Genomic DNA, 19,732 nt, shown 5'->3' on the forward strand with positions numbered 1-19,732 from the left:
ACACAGACACACACTAATTAAATGATTAACTATTTATTAGATCTAGGCTTAATACATATGAAATAAATCAATATAAATCAATGTGTATTTTTAGCTGTTTTGTAGCTGTAGAATTCAGTTAAAACATCAGATACGCAGGTGGTGTTTGCACAGTTTTAAAAACAAACAAAAGAAAAAATGCAGAGTGCTTTATTTTATTTATTAATTATTAATTTGTGATAGGCTACAGTTAGAAATGTATAGTCATTATATTGTGATTATTTGCAAAACACCACACAAAACTGGCAATTTATTCACTAAATGCATACCATACTCACTCACTCACTCACTCACTCACTCACTCACTTACTCACTCACACACTCATACTAACTTAGGAAATGCACCACAGGGGGCGCTGTTTCGCTCATACTGACACAGACTGAGGGGCGGCTCAACAAGGCCACAACTACAGCACTTCAGTCACATATAAAAGTGGAGTTTTGTTTCCAGTATTTTCAGCCGGTGGAATTCACACATGAAGAACTACAGAACTACTGAGAGCAGACTGTGTTCTGGAAAGATCTTTACATCTTAATACTGAAAAAGTTAAGACAAATGTTCTTCTCCTGTCCTTGAAAGCTGTTGTTTGAGATGCAGAGGAATCTGGTTTAAACCTTGACACATACACACACACACACACACACACACACACACACACACACACAGGAGCTTAGGGCTGATAGAACAAATTAATGGTGCTTTGTGTCTGCTCCATTACTGGCCCAAAGCTCACGCTCCAAGAAATCAATTAACAAGTCTTGTCATGAGATTCATCACAGTCTCAGCAGCAAAGACCAGTCAACTTGTAAACATGGTTCTTTCATTCTGCACAACACTTCTACTTCAGGCCCTCCTTCCATCTTGTCTCCCTTCACGCACACACACACACACACACACACACACACACACACACACACACACACACCACCAGTTGGTTCCACTGTTGTTCTCAGTAGGTGGTAGATCCTTCAACGTTTCGGCCCCAAATTGTGGAATACCTAGCTGCAGTCTCTCCGTCATTATCCCTCATTTCATTCATTCATTATCTGTACCCCTTATCCAGTTCAGGGTCGCGGTGTGTCCAGAGCCTACCTGGAATCATTGGCGGGAACACACCCTGGAGGGGGTGCCAGTCCTTCACAGGGCAACACAGACACACGCACACACTCACTCACACACACACTCACAGACACTTTTTGAGTCGCCAATCCACCTACCAACGTGTGTTTTTGGACTGTGGGAGGAAACCGGAGCACCTGGAGGAAACCCACACAGACACAGGGAGAACACACCAACTCCTCACAGACAGTCACCCGGAGCGGGAATCGAACCCACAACCTCAAGGCCCCTGGAGCTGTGTGACTGCGGAACTACCTGCTGCACCACCGTGCCGCCCCTATCCCTCATTTGTGAAACATTTAAAATCTTTTCTCTCAACATTTCCATTTTTTGAAACATTGACTAATTGGTCAGGTAGCGAGTGATGGTGTGTGTTGTCAGTACGACGGTGCGACTCATGGTGGATGGGGACAGTGTGATCATTTCTCTTTTCGTTCAAGGCCAGATGCCCCCCCCTCACCCTTTTGATTTATGAAGGAGGTGTCTTTTAATTCAAATACTTCCTCACAAATTTATTCCAGCGTTTATTGGTCTGCAGTGTCACACACTCCTCTCTCTGGATTAATGGTGTAATAAACACATCTGAGGAAGGGCCAGAGTCGAGGGAAAGTCAAGGCAAGTTTACAGAAAGTAAACCACTGACCGACTACACCAGAAAACCTCACCAGCTGTTGGCCTTGGAGGGGGTGGACACAGCTAGTTGGACATGCCTTCTGTTCTTTGTGGCCAGGTCCATGGCAGTGCAGTACAAACAGAGGCAGATATGTAGTACCTTAGGGCACTTTAGCACAGAAAGCCTCAGCCTTGTAATTGTCTATAATTGGACGACCCACTGGCAACAGGCACACATTTTTCAATTCACTTTTAAGAGCTGTTTTTTGCTCTGGGCTCACCATGGCTGCTCTGGCTGAACGTAGAGCTTGCCTTTCTTTCTCTCTCTGTCTCTTTCTCTCTTTCCCTCAGCTTATTTTCACTCCTCATTCTTGTGACTGAGGGGGATCTGTTACTAAAACCTAACGCTGACAAAAGCCTTGTAGAGCTGGCGGGGGTGGCGTCACATCAAAGAGCAGAAAGTGGAGATACAGCAAAAGGCCTCCACAGCAGCAAGGAGTGCACTTCCTCTGAGCTCTGTACATGGCCTGATATCTGAGCCACGTCTCCAGAATACCAGCCTATAATCACATCCTTTTATTAGTCAGCTATAAAGGAGAAATCATCTCCATCACGATGTACCCTAGCCCATTATTTTCCGTGATGAATTTGTAAGGGAGGACATTAGGTTTGTTAGACTTTTACGTGATATAAGTTAATTGTCTTGCTCAGCAATAAACAGTTTCCTAATGCAGGTATTTGTATTGATCTCAGCCCTGTAGCGTTCTGGGAGGAAGTGTAATTTGAACACATTTACAGAAATAAGGGTGTTTTTTTTTTGCATTAAGGTCTCTAACTTTAGCGAATTAGAGGAAAAGGCATTTCTGTTGATCACACAAGCAAAATGAGTTGGTAAAAGCGGATACAGAGCTTCAGGTTTCCTCTACAGACCTGCTGTATTGACTTGTGTTACAATGCATGCTTCATTAGGCTGGGATACATTGCTATGGTATGTACAGTGAGAAGCTTTAGGACATGTCCCATAAGGGATGGACAGAGAGTAAGGGGATTAGGATCAGTTACACATTGTCTTGGATGGACCCATCTGTCAGGTAGCTGGGTTTCCTTGGGAGATATAGGGTGTACAGTACAAAGAGCTGCAGGAAATATCACTAAATCACTATACTATCTGTTTAATTGGCATAACATACATTCAGTATGCTTAGGAGCTCGCTAAAATATTGCTAATAATAACGATGATTTCACCATGAAACAAAGCCACACACATGACCCAACAGAAGTAAATACTGGTACATAAAATTATATATATATATATATATATATATATATATATATATATATATATATATATTAAAAAAACTTTATTTCTGTGTATATAAGATTCTGAGAATTGTCTACAGATATTAAAAAGCATTTGATGTAGCGTAAGAGACAAAAAATATCTGAAAAATGTAGGCTAATAGAAATCACAAGAAAACAAGGCCATTTTTGAAAACAACAACAACAAAGACCCTCAAACATTAAAACAACTAAAACCATCAGAGGAGAAGGTTTAAGGCCGTAGTCTGAATTTAAAAAATATATTTGGTTATGATCATCTAAGGAAAACCAAACCTACTCTGAAGCATGGCGGTGGTAGCCAGTTTATTAATTATTTGATTGATTGACAAAGAATCTAGCAAAACATATTCTATTAACTGAAGGCAAGTACAAAGGAAGATTGGAGTCTAAGAATCACAGATGGAGTCACAGCCCAGATCTGTCATGGCCAAGGAAAACCTTTTAAAACCTTTTAAAAGACCAAACATGCAGGAAATCACCTGAAATCAAGACTCGATAAGAAACCACACAGTGAGCCTCACTGAAGCAGTGCTAAAAGTATTAGCCGTGGGGCTGAGTGCATATTTTGGTATTTTGTAGGGTTTTGTTTTCAGTTACTGCTTAATTATTACCTTTATTTTTTACTGTTATTTAAAAATGTATTGTATAATTCATCTTTATACAATACCTGGAATTACAAAACGTCTGCCATTTCAATATGAATACATACACTTTTTATATCCCAAGCTTCATGGACGGAAACCTTTTTATCCTCATTATTAACCATCTTTCTCAGCTGTGTGCTTTTAGCTTGAGAACCCTCCAGTGTTTCAAGTGCTCTTTCACGCAGATCCTAGCTGCCTATTTCGGTTCTACAGTGGAAGTGTAAAAGTCCTGCTTCCTCTGTGGGGAGAGGGTGAGCCTCTCGCTGCACAGCTCTGGCAGATGGACTCTGGGCAGAGATATGTGCCTCTAAACCAAATCAATCTTTTATTGAAGCCATGATGGCAACACCCATAAAAAATGCCGCTTGCTGCTGCCTGGGCCAGCTGTGAACGATTACGGGAGGATGCTGCCATCCGCCAAGCCCACTGCAGCCGTTGTTCTGTGGCCTTTTATTCACCAAAAAAATCATGCTAGACTTTTAAAGGGATACGCAAACAGCCCCGTGATTGGATTTGGCTCTAGATTAATATGCCTCAGCGTAATGCTTCCAAATATGGAGATAATTCTGCTAAGTGCATTCTCTTTCTCTGCCTCACTCCCTAAAACTCCACTGATTTACTGCACCTGCGGTCTACAGGCTATATGATTTTAATAGAACTAAGGTCTGAGAGCACAGCAGCAACCCATTCTTAATGTAGGGTCGTTTATTTCCCCCACCAATGGGCCAAATACTAAATAAGGGGACTGGCCATTTAAGGCTGTGTTCCTACAGCCGTAGGGTTTAACTCTGTGTTCGCCTACTCCATGAATGACAGAACCCCACGATGAAGATAAAGAACTGTGTTGATTTTTAAGGGTCTGGAATGTCACCTGGTGGTCCCAGACCCTCAGTTCATCTGGCAAACTCCCCGGCACAAAGCCAATTTTAAGCCAGTTTTATATTTCTTTTCCCCGCCTTGAACTTTTGCCTGCATTGATCGCTGCCTAAGCTGCTCTTTCACTTAAATGTCTATTGATTGGAAAGGGTATGTGAATATGAGGAGCAATGTGTTTGTTGTTCATAAGCCCCACAAACCCAGGCTTACACTTAGGCATTTCATGCAACTTCATTAATCTGTATGTAATTTAAGACATAATGGAGATACATTAAAACACAATTTAGAACCAACCAACATTTAAAACCAAAGTTTTCCATCAGCCATTTTCCCTAGTCATTTTGCCCATGCTGATCATACCCATCACCCCTTTCACCCAACTTTAACCCAGAAAGTTTCCAGACTTTACCCAGAGGAGCTGTATGTGTGTACACTAACACTTTACACAGACTTTATCCTGCTAATGCCTTAGTATTTCAGAGTGAGCACATGTGTGAATAGAGCTTCTAATGTTGCGGGGAATCACACTGTGTCTACTGCATACACTTCACAGGTGCCAGCCAATGCCTAAAGGATCTAGAACATTCCCAAACTACATTGAAACATTGAAACATTGGAAATGTTATGCCTCTCTTAGATTCGGTGCAGACTAAAGTTATATGAAGATTGTAACAGACATATTGGCAAATACTAAATTCACCTGTTTTACAGTGTCTCCTTCAGTAGAGAGTCCTGGCTTAGACCTATCACCACTTCTGACAACTGACTGACAACTGGCCAGAGTATTATGTTCTTTTTTTTACTTATGGTATATAACCTTTATATTATGTCCTATAGGGAACAAAAAAGTGGATTTTCTATGACATGGCTCTTGGGAACCCTCTTCAGCACTTTTATTTTTAAGAAGATAAGCCATTTAAAAGATAGTTAAGCCCAGTGCAGCTTTGAAGAGTCTGCGAGATGAGTGTTCTACTGTGCTGAGTGACAGATTACAGTCAGTCTTGTCCTCATATTCTCCTGCACTCTTATTATTCATGTGGGCAGCAGCGTTCCAGGGGATGAACAGCACCATCTGCAGAGCATTACTATCCTCTCAGACTGAACCCCAGCACAGCCTTTGGTCTGCTACATTCCCAAATAAAGCAGAGAAGATAAACAGCCTGTTATTGCTGATAACCACTCGCACTTTGGAGACGATTATTAATTGCTCTAGGTCCATGTGTTATATACCAAAGAGTATGATAAACGACTTTGTAGTGAGGGCCTGATTCGGGCCATCATAATGGCCACTTGGGAAGATAAAGAAGTGGAGAAGAAGCAAGAGGGTCTCAGAGCCAACGGGTGACCGACATACGCTTGGTCTAACGAGGACAAAAAAGGTCCAGAAGAAAGTGTAGTTAGACTGAGAAAGCTGCTCAGTTTTGTCTCTTCTGTTTCAGCAGGCTATGTGATAACCACAGCAGGCTTACCTGATATGATGGGTGCCAGGCGGAATATATCAGACAGACGGCTGTTCACTGGCTCATACGGAGAGTCCTCCAGCAAATCATTGCCTGGAAAATGAGAACAAACAACTCAATTAGTGCACTAAAAAAAAATGAAATAAATAAATATAAAAAAAGAGGGAGAGGATTCAGCAGAGCTTAGATAGCATTGCATGCTTCTCCAGGCATTACATACATGAATGCGGCTCGCAGGTGCATGACTCCGATTTAGATGTAAATGTGCTGTTCAACAGTGGCCTTGTTCTTATCACTACTGCTTTTTAAAAAGTCGTTAAAGGCAAGGTCAAAATTAAATCCGTACACTTAATAGACACAGCCCCACAGCAGGGAGCGACCTAGGCGCATTCTCACAAATACAGCTGCCAAAAAGGGTTGCTAGTGTGGTGTTATTGAAAGAAGAACCTTGAAATCTTTTTGAAGCTTAAAGAACCCACGCAAGTGGTATACGTTCTAGGAAAACACTTTAAATAACATTTTGCTCACGTAACGTTTCCGAGTATTTTCACTTGTACCAATAGCAGAACCATTTTAAAGCCATATGCATCCTTTTCAACAAACTTTTATGGGTGTAGACAGCCAAGGGAACACTGTGTAGCAGAGGTGTCACACCCAGGGCCAGTGCCCCCTCAGGTTTATGGAAGTCTGATATTTTTGCTGTAGTTATATGTTTTTTGGTACTGATAATTGCAATTAATCACATAACAGAGAGGTATGAAAAACATCTTCACTGGGGCATTATTTCCAACAGTTGCCACTACTGACAGTAAAACAGGTTACAAGACTTCACCAGTAAACACCTCTAGGTGGTAGAACCTGTAGACTTTATAGTCACCAGGGATGTGACCTCGCACACTCCCTTCACTCGAGCAGTCGAGAATGAGATCAAATGTGAGCTATTTAAATTCACCGTTGTGCCATTTTTTAAAATATACGCCGGTGATTTGTACCAATGTGAAGGGATTGGCTTTGGAAACTCACAGACAGGTGCTACCCAGATGTGTTTTGGTATGAAACATTTTGATCCATGGACCTCATGTCTGTTTTATGTCTAGGAACAGCTGCCTTAAGAAAACGCACCTTCTTTAGTGTGTTTTTATTGTTGAAGTATATCTATGTAATTATGTTCTTAGCTGTTTTTAGGTGAACAAATAAGTTAATTTTGTTTTTGTCGTGTAACACATAATTCAAACATTCTCTGACACGTAAAACTGATGCCTAGCATTAAATTACAATTTTTTTTTTTTGTATTAAAAAATACAATTATATAAAAACTGAGTATTAGTATGCTATGTTCACGGTCGCTATCATTAACATCATCATTCAATTATCTAAACCAAACCTAACACCAAGTACTTTTGGATGCAACGTTGTCTTCAAGAACAGAACAAATCAATGCACATGCCTTTGCAGCACTTTTTCCTTGATTGAAGTGATATCCGATGCCCTTTAACAGAACAATTTAAAACACATTTTCTCTCAAAGAGAAGACCAGATTTGGCCAGACCTAGAGTCATTTAGGAATTCATGTATTCTAACTATTCTGTGAGTGTTCATGATTCTCTCTTCACTAAACAACCCCTGAAAATCCTCCGATTTCAGACACGGTTCTGTGGCATCGCTTCTGTTCCATCTCTCAAACCACCCTCTGAGGCAATTCTTTTAAAGTGCATGTGTACCATATGCAGCCAAACCAGTTTGATAGGTAATAGAGGGACTTTATTGTGCTTCTGAAAACTCAAAGCAGATGGATTTCCATGCATGAGGCCTTCCCACTCACCCTGAAGGCTCTGGTAGATGCTCCAGAAGATGCGCAGGCAGTTCTTCTCCTTCTTCATGCCCCTCCTGCACTTGCAGTTGTAGAGCGGGCTCTGCTTCATGGACTCGATGGCGCTCCTGCACTCGTCCTGTGCCTCAGGCTGGGCCAACATGCTCAGGTTACCTGCTCCGCCGGCCACACACTGCCTCATGGTGCGGTACTTGGTGCTGCAGCCATATTTGGCCAGACACTGTTCATGAGCCCTAACACAGTCCAGACGGGGCACACGAGACTGGCTCAGCTCCTCACACTCCGAGAAGGACAGCACATCTGGACAAGAAAGAAGGACATTTTTAATTTTTATTTTTATTTTTAACTGTAAATGATTTCTACATGATTTCTATGAAAATAAAATGTGTATTTTAGAACTTAAATTACATTATAAAGCACAGGGCACTGTTTGTGCTTTATATGCGTTTCCCAGTAAGTTTAAATATGCACAGTAACAGCGCATTAACCTTCCTCTTGTGTTAGGGTCTTGACCGACCCGTGTTTAGGTTTTAAATGGTTTTATTTTTATGTTTTTTATTTATTTAGTTTTTTTTTAATAAATTATAAAATGCTTTTACTAACATTTCTGTTGTTAGGGTCAATTGTGACCCAGGTATTTTTTTTAATCAGAAAACAATAACAAGTGCCAAATCTGGACTCTTAAACACACTATACACCAACAGCCTACAGCCAGCTCTTTTTACAACCACTCAAGCTTCATTTAGGGGCTTCTGTCTTTGCCTATTTCACAAAACAAGGATAGACAGACATGTACACACATGTAAGGCCAAGTTTAGAGTTTGTTTTGTAGAGTGTACATCTCCAGTTTACAGTTTGCAACAATGAAAAATTAAAACCAATCCTTTCGTGAATGATGAAGCCTCACAAGGTAAACAAGAGCTAAGAAACAAATTGGTTGATAATTAATTGTTTTTAGGGTCTTATGGCTGATTTAAGACACGGGTCAAAACCGACCCATTAACATAAGAGATGGTAACAGAAAGCTAACACAGGAGGAAGGTTAATGTGCTTGTTCTATTGGGAATGTGTTGACCCATTTTTGATTAGAAATTCAGCGCCGTATACAGTTTGATCAGGGGTTCCAAAAGCTTTGCATAGGGCCGTGTTTACTGTGCAGGAGCACTGCATTTCAGGGAATGTCTTTTACCACGAGCAAACAATCGCGCGCGTGAAACCATTCGCCAAACACCGCATCTCCAGCTTTGACAACGCACCCGCGCACAATCCTGAACGAAATTAACCGCGTCATTCAGTAGTGAAACAGCTTCACAATAACGCCACCCTTAATGAATGGTTTATAAACAAGCTTAATAACGTCAAACAATTAGGTTATAGACACCTTCAAATCATTAATAAACCACTATAACACATACACAACAGTGACCTGTTGCTTGACAAATAGTGACCGTTTTTTCCCTCAGCAGACAGAATTATTAACCATTCCTCAGGTGTTCATGCTCATCGTTATATTCATCACTGACTCAAATACGGTTTGATTCCCTTGTGTAGATTAGTTGCTATGACCCAATTACTGTCCTTTATTTTCACTTTTGAGCTGCGTTAATATCATTTCTTTGGTACATGTGGAGCCAATACTCACACGTGAATGATTTAAATACAAACAAACACGTTTTTAGTGAATAACAGGTGCTCCTTGCTATTTTACTTGTTATAACCACTGATTAATGCTTTATAACCGAAAACCATACCCTATAATAAGCGCGTTTTAAAGGACCACTTAAAAGGTGGTCTAATTATGAAGCGGTATCCACAGAACTGATTACAGGTCAGTCAGAGGGTCCATTTCCACTAACGTGTTTTAATTCTCACGCTATTTGCCTTTCGCAAACGCGTCTTTGACCACGGCTTTCCAACTTACCCAGAAGAGGAAACAAGGTCCAGAAAGTGAAGAAGAGCATCGTGGCTGTGGTCCCTCGATTCACGCAGCAGAAAAACTTTTTTTCTATTTTCCTTTTTCTTTGTCGTTTATTTTTTCTTTAGAAACCGCAAAGCATCGCTGTTTTCCAAATAAATCCAGTGCGCGCGGAATGCGCTACGGACAGCGGCGAAAGCGCGAGCATGATGCTGCTGGACACAGCCTGTTGTCCAAAGCTGGACGCACGGAAGGAGCAAACCGCGGGTCCTCTGGGTTTAAAACGGGGCAAACGGGAGGCGGACAGCAGCTCGGAGTCCGTGCGTAAGTGTGGCCATTCCTGCGCGCGCGTCCACTTCTGCAGAAACCCCCCTCGGTCCGCGGAGGAACTCGTCCCCAAGAGCAGGCTGTTGATATTTCTAAGTAAACGCAGTCACAACACCTTTCCCCCTCTGAACACACTCACTCTCTCTCACACACACACATACACACACACACACTCACGCACTCTCACGCACGTGCGTCTCATGCACTTTCACATCCAAGTGGACAGAGGCGAGCGTAATCCTCCCCGCGCGCGCTGTCGGCTCCTTCGTCAGTGTCTCACGGACTGGACAGCGTCTGGGCCACTTTACTCCTCAAAAAAGCTGCTGGATTACTCACTGTGGCGCTCAGCTTCAAGTTGGGTTCACTTCTGTCCAGCTCAGCGCAGGGAAACAAGAGCAATAGCGCCCCCTAGCTTCCAATATCTGTCTCCCACTTTAATGTCTGCACGCTGCAGCTGAAAAAAAAAAGCTTTCAGCTGACAGCCACACTATTCCAAACAAAGGAGACACTTCCAGGACTAATTTCCTGTCATTTCGTGCATTAGTCTTTTTTTTTTTAGTCGAATACATTTGCGACGTGATTTTCCTAAGATAACACTCTACAGTCTCTAATATACTGCCTTCACTCATTCTTTCAACAGGAAATGAACAGACTGCATCACTCGGGGCAGGGACTCCATGTTCTGTAACGCAGGTTTAAGTACTGCGCTGACCACTGGATATATGTCTGAGAATCACACTGGTCCTCATTCATCAAAGCTTCATACCCCTTTAAAAAACCATTCTGTGTAAAGCAATGGTCCCATTCTTAATAGAATCAAAAGTGTGGAGACATGTTTCCATGTAGAACCCTTTGAAAAATGTACTATGCAGGAACAAAATGGGCTAGGCTTTGTAACAATAGAAGAACTCTGGTTGTCTTAAATAGAACCATTTAACTCATACAATAGATTCCCCAGCACCACTGAAATGACTCTGTGCAGAACCTCTAACTTGAACCATTGCCTTTACTAGAGAGCCCTTGAGTGTTTTAGGGCTGACTGTAGAGTCTGATGATAAAATGAGCATACACCTGGAAAATTCACTGCCTCTTTTGATGTTCATCAAATTTACTTTTACACATCACTGTGATCAAACTGTGACACATAACTGGAGGTTGTGGGTTCGAGTCCAGCTCCGGGTGACTGTCTGTGAGGAGTTGATGTGTTCTCCCAGTGTCCGTGTGGGTTTCCTCCGGGGGCTCCGGTTTCCTCCCACAGTCCAAAAACACACGTTGGTAGGTGGACACATAGGTGTCCGTAGGTGTGAGTGAATGAGTGAATCTGTGAGTGTGTGTCGCCCTGCGATGGACTGGCACCCCCTCCAGGGTGTGTTTCTGCCTTGCGCCAAGTGAATCTGGGTAGGCTCTGGACCCACCGCGACCCTGAACTGGATAAGCGCTTACAGACAATGAATGAACAACTGGGATCTGACTTTCACAAAACATGTTTGTGAAAGTGTATCATGGCACAAACAAAAGAGATGTTTGAGGACTTCAGAAGAGTTGTGGATGCTCATCAGACTGGAGAAGGTTACAAAAGCATCTCTAAACAGTTCAAACTTCAATCCACAGTCAGAAGATTGTGTAAAAGTGCAGGGAATTCAAAATCATCTTCACCCTCCTTTAGAAGTTGTTGACCAACACAGATCCCGTCAAGAGCAAGGTGTGTAATGATCCACAAGGTCATAAAAGTACCTACATGTTAATGTTAATGTTCATGTGTCCAACATTGGGAGGAGAGAACATGTTGGTGAGTTACAAGTGAAGGTTCCATGAGGTCCTTTGTGCCTAAAAATCCTGACTTGTAAATGTACACAAATCAGCCGTAACAATAAAATTTCCTCATTGTTTCTCTCCTCGCTTTCCACTGTAACAGCTCCACTGATCTTACAGGAGCACTCTGTAGTTGTTTAAACCCTGTGCCCACTCCCTGTCCACTCTCTCAGACACACCTCGGCCCACCTTATAAACCTGAAATCAGAGACAGCAGCTCATCTGTTGAGGCATGTGTTGTTTGTGATGGTCACATGACACTGCTGACAGGATGCTGCTGGCTGGACAGTTCTGGTGGATGGACTATTATGAGTCCAGAGGTGATAATGAGGTCTGATCGACTCATAGCAGCTCAACACACGCTAACACACCACCATTACATCAGTGACAATGCAGCGCTGAGAATGTTCCACCACCCAAACCATGCCATCTGTACAGTGGTCCTGTGGGAGTCCTGATCACTGAAGAACAGGGTGAACGGGGGCTGACTGTGCAGAGCAACACATGAATGACAGTCTGTAATTGTAGAACTACGAAGTGGACATATTGTCAAAGGAGCTTTTAAAATATCAAACTGTTAATGAGGGAAATATGGCTGATCAATAGGTATTTATTACTCATTACTCATTGATTATATTCAGTAGGTGCAAGTCAAAAGACAGAGCCTTTCTTCTTTTTGATTACAATAATCCACTCACCAAAACTAATATTTAATATTGAATTAGATCAGGGTTTTTTCCCCTTCCTTCTCTTTTATTGAGGCAGCATTGCATACATTTCATCACTTTCCCTTTTGAAGAATTTAGACCAGAGCTTGAAGGCACATATTCTGGGATATAAATAAATATGGGATAATAAGACATTATGTGAGGCATTGCTGTGTTTTAGGCAACCTTTATGGACACAAGAAATAGGGTGCAGGTAATGAACCCCACACATTAACACATCTCACAACACACCAAGACCAAACACCCAAACACACACACACACACACACACACACACACACACACACACACACACACACACACATATATCAATATTGTTTTTTCCAGATTATGAAAAGTGCATATTCACTGGGGTGTATCCAAACTTTGTAGAGTTTTTTAGAAAATAAATCCAAGTGTGCCTCAACCACCAGAACAGAACTCATTATACCAGAAATATAGAATTCCAGCTTTAATTCCATAAGCCAAGTCTGTGTTCGATCCTGTGTCTGAGCCGGGTGCTTTGTGCCGTGCCCTGATTGCCTCTCAACACTGTGTTAACAAGATCAAATTTATCCAAGATCAATGTTCCCTGTGTTTTATAAAACATACAAACAGCATAAGGCATTTATGATTTAATATGCGCACCGCTTGATGGCTTGCACTGGGATAAATTAGGCAAATGAGATTTCATTGAACACGCTGAGCTTGATTGAAAAGTCAATATGTGATCAATACAAGGCGTCGATAGAGGAAGTGAATGTCTTCCTGATGGAAAAGCCATCTAGGAAATGAAGTGTGTTACGCGGAGAAATAAAAATGTCACTGAAGACACCGGCGCGTGATGAGATAAAGAGGGCCACAGAATCACATTAGCTTGTGCTATAGCAGCTGCTTTGTGTTAAAATAATTATTATATTATATATTACTGATAGACCACCAAATTGAAGCCAGTGAACCATTTTCAATCGAGCTTGCATTAATCTCAGTGTCCAGATGTTTGTAGACATTTCATACAGTGAATTATCATTCAATAATGCGTAAAAATATATTAGAGCAGCTGCACATGATCCTAAGGTCACTGCCCAATGCCAAGCTAACCCTGTCCTATGGTATTGTTTCCTCTGGTTTCAGAAGGATTTTGTTTTTATGAGCCAGCCCTAATCGTGCAGTATAAATACTCTCGTGGCAGAAAGCCACCAAATCCTTACAGCAGTGTTCCAACATTTAGCATAAAGACTTCTCAGAAAGGTAGATGCTGCTACTGCTGCAAATGTGAACAAACTCCTCATTTGCATCATGAGCAATCGCCCACAATGTTTTTATGCTGTGTATAGTCACCCCCCCCCCCCACACATATTTCCAAATGAGGCTGGTGATGTGTGTTCGAAGGACTGCATAAGCACCGCATGTTCTCATTTAAAAAGTGCATTTAAGCATGTTTAAATGAAGCAAATGTTCATTACCCCATAATGAAACCAAGAGTGTGCACATATGGCATGCAATTCCCGCCCTGCAATATACAGATAGTTTACATTTAAAATTATGCTCAGTTTCAGTTCATTACACTGTTAGAAAACGAGGTAGTGTGTATCCACCTTCATTCACTGCAGGAAAGTGCTTGGGACAACACTGGGACACACCACCAAATGTTTGAACAATTTTATGCACCTTCAGGTGGGCGTCAAGATTTCCCTCCCTCTCCCCCCACAGCTGATACTAACCAATTTGTGAATTGTATCACTACAGACTGGGCCTGGGTTTCTCTTAGTGGTCAGTGTCATTAATTGGTACAGAGAGTATTCAGAATGATGCATGCACCACCATTGCTCTTCCACGAGCAGAAAGAGTGGAAGCCTAGTTTGACCAAACACCTTGTTTTTTTATTTTTTTACCCATTTACAGTCAGACAACTGGGGCTTTGTAAACACATTAGACCGGTTTCCAGCTAAATCTTCTACATTTTATAAAACAAGTCAACTTTCATGAGCATGAGTATGAAGCTGACTGTAGCTTGTATGTGGTAAATGTTTAACTTCTGTAAGTCTGTAAGCTTTAATTCAGAGTTCAAGTTCCCACAGAAACTCATCTGTAACTGAGTTGTAGCAGGAGTAAAGAAGAAATAGAGCAACACCCTCATCCCTTTTCATGCTTTTAAACTTTCAAACGCCACCACCATTCGTTTGTTACAGGATTAGAGTTGTGTACAAGGGCGGCACGGTGGCGCAGCAGGTAGTGTCGCAGTCACACAGCTCCAGGGACCTTCAAGTCCTGCTCCTGGTGACTGTCTGTGAGGAGTTTGGTGTGTTCTCCCTGTGTCCACATGGTTTTCCTCCCACAGTCCAAAAAAAACCACACGTCGGTAGGTGAATTGGCGACTCAAAAAGTGTCCATAGGTGTGAGTGAATGAGTGAATCTGTGAGAGTGTGTCGCCCTGTGATGGACTGGCGCCCCCTTCTGGGTGTGTTCCTGCATTGTGCCCGGGTAGGCTCCGGACCCACCGTGACCCTGAACTGGATAAGCGGTTACAGACAATGAATGAATGAATATTAATTGTAATGTCATAGAATGTAACAGGGTGACTGTCTGTGAGGAGTCGGTGTGTTCTCCCTGTGTCCACGTGGGTTTCCTCTGGGTGCTCCGGTTTCCTCCCACAGTCCAAAAGTGTCCATAGGTGTGAGTGTGTGAGTGTGTGTCTGTGTTGCCCTGTGAAGGACGCCCCCTACAGGGTGTATTCCCGCCTTGTGCCCAATGATTCCAGGTAGGCTCTGGACCCACCATGATCCTGAACTGGATAAGCGCTTACAGATAATGAATGAATGAATGAATGAATGAAGAGTTGTGTACAAACCCTGGATCTTTCTCAGAGAGCTAGCAAATATTTCATAAAATTGTTTTGAATTAAAATCATGAACATTGCCTTGAAGTTCCATGAATAGACCACCTTGTTTTTTTTTAAGAATGAAAAGGTAGGATGTTTTCTTCAATGAATCTAACCTAGCACTTAACAGTAAACAGCGGTGTCATGGTGTCAGTCAAAGCCCAGCACATTTATTAAGTGGATGACTCCAGTTAAGAGGTCGGTTAGCTTCATAAAAGCAAATAATCAGGCTAATTGAAAGGCAGCTGTATTTAAAAACTGAATGGATCAATTGCAGATCTTTGAGTGCAAAATCAATGGTGTGTATCCGCTGGATTACATTAGGACAGCAATAAGAGAGTACGTTCTAGTGTTGCGCTGGAATTTATTGTGGCCTGTGCAACATTTAAATAGGACAGCGCACATTACCATCTTAATTTATGTGTTGCAAAGAGCAGTGAGGAGATCTAAACAATTCCTTGATGTACAGATTGGCAGCTGAGGTTTGTGTGTGTGTGTGTGTGTGTGAGATAAAGAAAGAAAGAGTGTGTGTGTGATGAGGATGGAGCCATCATTCGTGCAGTGGCGTCTGGTTGTGCGTTCACCAGGGATATTGTGATTTGATTGAGAATCTCCAGGAACGCATTATACAAATTTGATGTCCCCACGCATCCAGTGCCAGGCTACAGTGCCAGCCAGTCTCATCAGACAGAGTGCTACAGTGCCTTACTCTCCGAGTGTTGATAACAGGAAAATCAATGGCAGATTTGTGGCAGGAAGTATCGCTTATAGTGCTTCAATTATCCAAACAGGAGAAAAGGCCAGGGGCTATTCTACATGCCTCAAACCCACAAATCTCCAGCGACCACTGCAGGGGAAAGGGCCCCAGCAGCCGGCTCCTGAAGACAATCCTTCAAAGCTCTTCCCATTCATCACACTTCCAAGCCTGGGCACTTTTTCCAGTTTGTATTGATTCAGGGTTATTCGAACAGGATCATCTGTATAACTAATTGATCGCTCGCTTCAAATTCCAGATCGACATGTAACAGAATCTGGCCTTTACTAGAGCCTATTAGGCCCACGTCTTTGATCCCACCCAATCGTATTAATTCGAAGGGAAAGATGAAGTGCCGCTCATTTCCCTTTTCATGTTGTGTGTCCTGTGCGATCATAAAAGGGTAATTTCTTCTTTCAAAGCAATTGTATGTAATTAATGCGATTAGGTTTGAGAAAGCTGTAATTGCTGTCTCTGAAATGCCTTTTTTTTTTTGATGTGTGATCAAATCTACACAAGACAAATGGGCTGCACTTTCAGTTGCCTCACTAATTGACTCCACAACACTGGAATATGTAACGCTGAGAAATTACACTGAGGTCTGTAATACAGAACGCTGCCGGTTTAATAGATTAAAGTGCACTGAAAGTTGACAAATTCATTACCGCAGTTCAGTGCTGATTGAATTATTGATGGTTTCATTGCATTCTTCTCATTTTCCATTGAAGCTATGTTCTGTTGTTATTCCTGCATATAAATAATTACACAATCTTTCCATAGAGGCAACATTTAAGGTTCCATATTAGCATTTTTCCATTGCGCATTCAAAACATGAGCTGGCCCATGAACTGGTTCTACAGTTACTCCTCTCTCTGCTTAAGAAACAGCTGGACCCATCATAATGAAGGTGTCTAACGCTTGATATGTCTTGCATTCTAATATGGATCATTTGGCTAATTAGCTCACCTGGTAGTTAAACCTATCGGCAGATGTGTAAAAAATACATTATACTGTTCTGTGCAAAGACTTTCAAACGTGATTCTGCAGCCACACAGCATCATGTGCTGAATCACAGTGAACTGTAGTGAACTTGCAACATGGCGGCTCTAAGATAAATGTTTATTGAACAGTCACACATATTCCACTCAAACACTACTCTGCTCAGAACTTTATACAACACAAACAGTCTCCCTTAACTAACAGAGGGGGTGCACATCATGTGGGTTTGTGCTAAATGCTTGTTCTATTGGTATCAGCTTTGAAGCTGGACGTACTGTTACTGAACCAATAGTCAATGTGTAAAAACACAGTTCTAGTGTTCTGGCACCAGTTCTGTTTGCAGTGGACTAAAGCTATATACGTATATATACTTTATCAGTCTGAACACCCCACAGTCCCTTGGAACCCTCTACATAATTAGACTGATCTACACGCATTAACAGTTCTCACTAGGACCATCAGTCCTAGCTGAGAGCCACGTGGAAGCCTTTAATCGAAGGATCAGTCGTGAAACAGTGTTTGTGTCCAGTGCTTTTGCAAAGGACATAAACTATTCATGTCATTTGCGCTGGATCTGACTTCTTGAGCTCATTGTTCATTTTCAGAGGGGATCACGATCTGAACTTCAGTCACTCCGCTGCCAGAGCTGACACTTTGTTGTGCTGAAATCCTGTGGCTTTAATAAATCAACTGAAGTCCGCAGCCAAGTCATGACGCTGTGGCAACATGCCACATCCAGCATGCAGGGTCTCCACCTAGTGGCCATGCTCTGATTAGCAGTTGACCAGATTAGACACACAGTGGTTCCATTGGTATTCATCATGCGTTAAATATCACTGCTGTGATATTTAAAAAAAACAAGCTGTGAGCTGTGTCTCTAAAACGACAACACTCTCTTTACATCTTCTAATGTATGCTCACGGACTTTATTCTCATTGTCAAGGACATCGTCTGAGTTCAGATGATGATGTAGAAAAATGAAGATATATTTTATGATATATTTTTCTTCATAGTTTTGAAGATATTTCACCAAATATGTAGTTAATATAAAGCAAGAGAATATTTTACCAGTAGAGAAAATCAGAGTTGAAAAAAGAGGATATTCTCTCAGTGTCTGCATGGGTTTCCTCCAAGTACTCTGTTTTCTCCCCCCGTGCTGGTAGGTGGGTTGGCTGTGTGAAACTATCTAGGGGTGTGGGTGTGAATGACTGTGATGCTGTATGATGAACTAGCACCACATCTGGGGTGTGTCCGTACTGCAGCGTACCCAGTAATTCTGTGTGAGCTCTGGACACATCACAACCCTGTGCAGGATTACAGTGGTTACAGAAGGCGAATGTTGAATGAAAAACATGCTGTTAGAAATCTTCTACACAGGTTTCAGTGAGTTTATACAGTCAGGAGGCTGTGAACGTAGTGTAAATGAAAGTGTAGCTCAAATACAAAAGTCTGATCTTTTTTACTGAAGCAAAAACAAGTGAAAGTAACTATTGATATAACAAACCCAGTGAATCAAATCATCAAGAGAAGCTCTCATCCTGAACTGGGATTGGTCAAACGCTTCCAGCACCCAGTAAAACCTGTTGTAATTGGTTAGAGGAATAATTGGCATATCGTAGCCTTATTAGATACTATTGCAAAGGCCAGTAACGTGGTAATGATTAATAGACAAAATATAATGGAACACGTGCATATTGACTATGACCTATTGACATCAGGGTTTTATCAGTGAGGACGGCTGGTGTCCACTGTGGTGGGGTGCATGGCTTGTGACTCAGACTGCAAGTGATCTGAGGCTGTGTGTGTGTCCGTCAGTGGCATCCTGCTGCCTGGGAAAAGACTCCTCCAGCCGCTTTAAACGGGCGCCCCACTGAGACAAGAGGCATCCCTCCACTGCTGGGCTGCAAGATGCAATCATGCTCTATCTCCAGGCCTGTCTCTTTAAGTGATATATTGTGATACACAGCGTGTCCCCTTTCTTCTTTCGTCTCTTAAAAAAAAGGGAACGAATTCCACTCCCCCCTACCCCACCTCACACCGTTGGTAGCCTGTGGCATTATGGTGGTGTACCAGCAGATGGCAGTGTTGTACAATGTGGCCACCAGATCTGCATTCCCATCACGAGTAACTATGATGCAAGGAGACATCTCCCATATGCCCCCATTCACAGTCTGTCCAATTTCTCCTTAGCTCTTCGTTACGAGGCATATACAGTTGTTGATATTGCGTATCGTTGACATTTTTTTACTCTGCTTTTTCAGGCTCGGCCGAGGACTGACTGACGTTGAACAGCATAATCAGGCCTCTGTGCTGCGCAGCCTGACCAATTTTGTATAGAACCCACTATAAATATCGCATATCACTTCTCAAATCACTTACATAACATACATTTCACAGCATAATAGATTTCAGTGT

General features: G+C 42.1%; 1 protein-coding gene across 1 annotated transcript in view; it reads right to left on the reverse strand.

Annotated features, from left to right (window-relative positions):
- The window catches only part of gfra1b (gdnf family receptor alpha 1b), a 43,262-nt gene extending 33,017 nt beyond the window's left edge, over positions 1 to 10,245 (reverse strand). Inside the window, exons 1-3 of the mRNA XM_066665078.1 lie at positions 9,845 to 10,245; positions 7,915 to 8,223; positions 6,102 to 6,185 (exon numbers count right to left, since the gene is read on the reverse strand). Of these exons, the coding sequence (XP_066521175.1) occupies positions 6,102 to 6,185; positions 7,915 to 8,223; positions 9,845 to 9,884 (433 nt within the window). The 5' untranslated portion in view covers positions 9,885 to 10,245. The remainder of the gene's footprint in view (positions 1 to 6,101; positions 6,186 to 7,914; positions 8,224 to 9,844) is intronic.
- Between the last annotated feature and the right edge of the window lie 9,487 nt (positions 10,246 to 19,732).

The sequence above is a fragment of the Hoplias malabaricus genome, chromosome 3 (genome assembly GCF_029633855.1).
Source record: "Hoplias malabaricus isolate fHopMal1 chromosome 3, fHopMal1.hap1, whole genome shotgun sequence".
NCBI classification, from domain to species: Eukaryota; Metazoa; Chordata; class Actinopteri; order Characiformes; family Erythrinidae; genus Hoplias; species Hoplias malabaricus.